The 3,844-nt window shown below is 48.5% G+C and overlaps 1 protein-coding gene across 1 annotated transcript in view; it reads left to right on the top strand.

The window, feature by feature from the left end:
* Positions 1 to 3,844, top strand: part of ATCAY (ataxia, cerebellar, Cayman type) — a 68,299-nt gene that overhangs the window by 50,193 nt on the left and 14,262 nt on the right. Inside the window, exon 8 of the mRNA XM_006869040.1 lies at positions 2,222 to 2,320. Within this exon, the coding sequence (XP_006869102.1) occupies positions 2,222 to 2,320 (99 nt within the window). The remainder of the gene's footprint in view (positions 1 to 2,221; positions 2,321 to 3,844) is intronic.

Raw genomic sequence — 3,844 nt, 5'->3', positions numbered from 1 at the left:
GACTGTGTGCTGAAGACCTGGGGGGTACGGGGGAAGGATTGCATGGAGGGGATTGTAACCATGGCAATGAGACGATATATGATAGAATGAATGTAAAACCAATGTTTTCCCATGTAAACTATCACATAATTCACAATAAAACATTAAAAAAAAAAAAAAAGATGGATTGGCACAGTGGCAGCAACAGTGGACTCAAATATAACAACAATTGTGAGGCTGTTGCATAGGGTTGCTATCAGACAGTACCAACTCAGTGGCACTTAACAACAAGAAGCTCCCATGGACATTGATGGTTGATCCAAGTCTTTGCTTCTCGGCATCCTTCACACCAAAACTTTAGTTTAGCGGAGACCAATCTCAAGTGCACAGAGAAGACGATTGTATCTTAGTTTGCTGGTGGCTGCAGTAGCAGAAATACTGCATGTGTGGGGTTGTAAAGAAGATAAATTTATTTTCTTACAGTTTGGGAGGCTTGACGTCCACATTTGGGGTTTCAGCTGTAGAAGAAGTCTTTCTCTCTCTGTTGGCTCCCTGTCTCAGCTTCTGTAACCTCAGTTGTCATGGATTGAATTGTGTGCACCCCCACTTCCAAAATACATGCTAACTTGACTGGACCGTGAATCTCTGGTTTGGCAGTTATATAATAATGCAATGTGACTGTTATAAAATGACCTCCCATGATGTGATATAAGAGGATTCAGAATGGGATGCAAAGCAGTGATGCCTGAGATGGAGGCAGAGATGATGACGTGGAGAGATGGAGCAACTGGGGACTTCAGACCCAGAGAGGGAGAGGGGCTGTGTGCTGATGACCAGGGAGGACAGGCTTGTAGGATGTACCCTTTGGTTGGTTGATGATGCATGGAGGGGATTGTAACCATGGCAATGAAACAATATCCGATAGGATGAATGTAAAACTGATGTTCTCCCATGTAAACTAACAAATAGTTCACAATAAAATATTTTTTAAAAGCATGGGATACAACACCCTAATCCCATTACAACACTGATCCCACATAAGGCGAGTTTCCCTGGGGTGTGGCCTGCAACATCATCCATCTCACAAGAGATTAAAGGAGAGAAAATCGAGCAGAAAAAAAAAGAATGAAGAGTTAGGAGTGAGTGCATCCTTTGAACCAGGGTCCCTGGTCCCTGGTCCCTGGTCCTTCCTAAATCCAGAGAAACTGATGCCTAGACACACAGAGCTCTCTAAGGAAGCTGATGCTGAAAGGGCCTTTCCCCAGCGCTGACCCAGCGAGGATGCTCTGAATTTGGACTTCTAGCTCCCAAATTATGAGTGAATAAAATTCTGTTTGTTAAAGCCATTCACTGGTAGTATTTCTATGATTACTTCTAGAGAAGTCAGCCATGTCTAAGGGTTCGGCTGTTAACTGAAATGCGGGCAGATCCTTGAGAATGCTTGCTTCATTCTGTGTTTCATCTGCTCTCTTTATATCTCAAAAGTCACTAGCTTTAAAATGTACTTCACACTAATATTGTCTCATTAACAAAGCAAAGAAAACTCTACTCCCAAACAGGATTACATTTACAGCTGTGTTGTTAGTAGGTGCCGTCAAGTGCATTCAGACTTACAGCAATTCCACGTAACAAAGTAGAACTGTCCTGTAGAGTTTCCTACAATGTCGTCTTTATAGGAGCAGAGCTCCAGGTCTTTCTTCCGCGGCACTTCTGGTGGGTTCAAACTGCCAACCTTTTTGTTAGCAGCCAAATGCTTAAGCATGACATCACCAGGGCTCCTTACAGCCACGGGTATAGGAGTTAGATGTCAACACATACTTGGGGGCACACAGTTTAATTCACAGCACCTTCCATTCTTACTCTGGTGGCACTGTGGGTTAGGTGTTAGGCTGCTAACTGCAAGGTTGATGGTTCAAACCCACCAGCTGTTCTGAGCAAGAAAGATGAGACCGTCTGCTCCCATAAAGGTTTTCAGTCACTGAAACACTGTACCAGGTCACTATGAGTCAGAATTCATTGAACGACAGATGGCAGTGGGGTTAGATCCCTTTTTGCAAAGGCTTTGGAATCAGAGCTTGGGCTCTCCCCTCCCTACCCCACTGAGGGTAGGACAGAAGCTGGTGTTGAGTAGAAAGGGGGTTTGAGCTTAGGTGCTCGGGACATCCTGGAATGGGTGGTGGGTGTCTCCAACCCGAGACTGCCCTCTGGAATTTCAGGCATCCTCCCCTCTCTCTCCTGCCAGTGTGAAGTTCATCAACAAGATCCAGTATGTGCACAGCTTGGAGGATCTGGAGCAAGTCATCCCGCTGGAGCACGTTCAGATCCCAGACTGCATCCTGCAGTGAGTACCTGAGCTGCAGCACCCCCACCTGGACCAGCACCCCCTGGCCCAGACTGACACCCCTCCGCCGGATCCGGTGCTCCCCTGCTCAGCCCCAACACCCTCCATCCCGACCCCAACATCTCTCCCTGGTCCAGACCCAGCACCCCACTACCTGGCCCCGGCCCAGACTCAGCACACCCCTGCCCAACCCTAACACCCCCGACTTGCTCCCAGTACCAGCACCCAAAGCCCTGCCTCAACACTCTTGCCTGGCCCCAACAATCCCTAGCTTGGCTCCAGCTCCCCCAGCATCCTCCCAGCCCTACCCAACACCCCCCTGCCTGTCTCTAACACCCCCAGCCTGGCCCCAGCACCCCTGACCCCATCTCAACACCTCTTGCCCAGATGAGTACCCCTCGGCCCAGACCCAAGCACCCCCAGCCATTCTTCAATAACCCGTGGCCCAAGCCAGCAACTCCCCTTCCTGCCCCCACCTGGTCCCACTATCCCCACTCAGGCCCATCACCCCTCAATATGCCCCCATGCCCATCAGTTCTCACCTCTCAGTTTGGCCCCAGCTGTCCCCTGCTTGGATAGACCCCAGCCCAACACCCTCCCACCCCTCTATCTCTCCCGCTCCCTCACTTCCATCCCCGTGCCCACTCCCTGGGTCTGAAGCCTCCGTTGGTTCCCAGTTCCACTCAAGGAAGGGCAGGTGGAACAGAGAGAGCAAAGCCACTTGAGTCCTGAAGACACCTGGGCCAGCGTTGGCCGATGTGCCCTTCCACTGTTTCCTCTGTTGTCACTAAGCGTGACATCACAAACATGTCCCCATTTCTTCAAAGGCCTCCTCAAGCTTCATCTTCTTTTTGTTGTGGTAAAAATGTTGAAGTGGCAAAATTTTTGGTATATTTGTATATATAGACTCAACACAATTTTTTAAAACATTCTTAGCACACAAAAAAGTATATATATATATATAAACACTTAAGGCGCTCTGGTAGCGTAGTGGTTATGAATCCGGCTGTGAACCTCATGGTCAGCAGTTCGAAACTACCAGCTGTTCTGCGGGAGAAAGATGATGCTTTCTGCTCCCGTAAAGATTTACAGCCTGGGAAACCCTGTTACAGGGTCACTATGAGTCAGAACCGACTCCACGGCACATCACAACAACAACAATATAATATAGCAGCCCTGATGGCCCAATGGGTTAAGCAATGGACTACTAACTGCAAGATTGGTAGTTCAAATCCACCAGCTGCTCCTCAGAAGAATGATGAAGCAGTCTGCTCTTAGAAAACTTTACAGTCTTCAGAAACCCTAAGAAACAGTTCTACCTGTCCTATAGGGTCGCTATGAGTTAGAATAGCTCATTGGCAGTTGTTGGTGGTGATGTGCCATGGAGTCAGTTCCAACTCATAGCGCCCCTATACAGGGTTTCTGAGGCTGTGAATCTTTACGGGAGCAGAAAGCCTCATCTTTCTCCTGCGGAACAGCTGGTAGTTTCGAACTGCTGACCTTGAGGTTCGCAGCCCGATTTGT

The sequence above is a fragment of the Chrysochloris asiatica genome, unplaced genomic scaffold, assembly GCF_000296735.1.
Source record: "Chrysochloris asiatica unplaced genomic scaffold, ChrAsi1.0 scaffold00125, whole genome shotgun sequence".
NCBI lineage: Eukaryota > Metazoa > Chordata > Mammalia > Afrosoricida > Chrysochloridae > Chrysochloris > Chrysochloris asiatica.
Note: the sequence above shows the minus strand (reverse complement) of the source record. Positions and strands in the feature narration are given on the sequence as shown.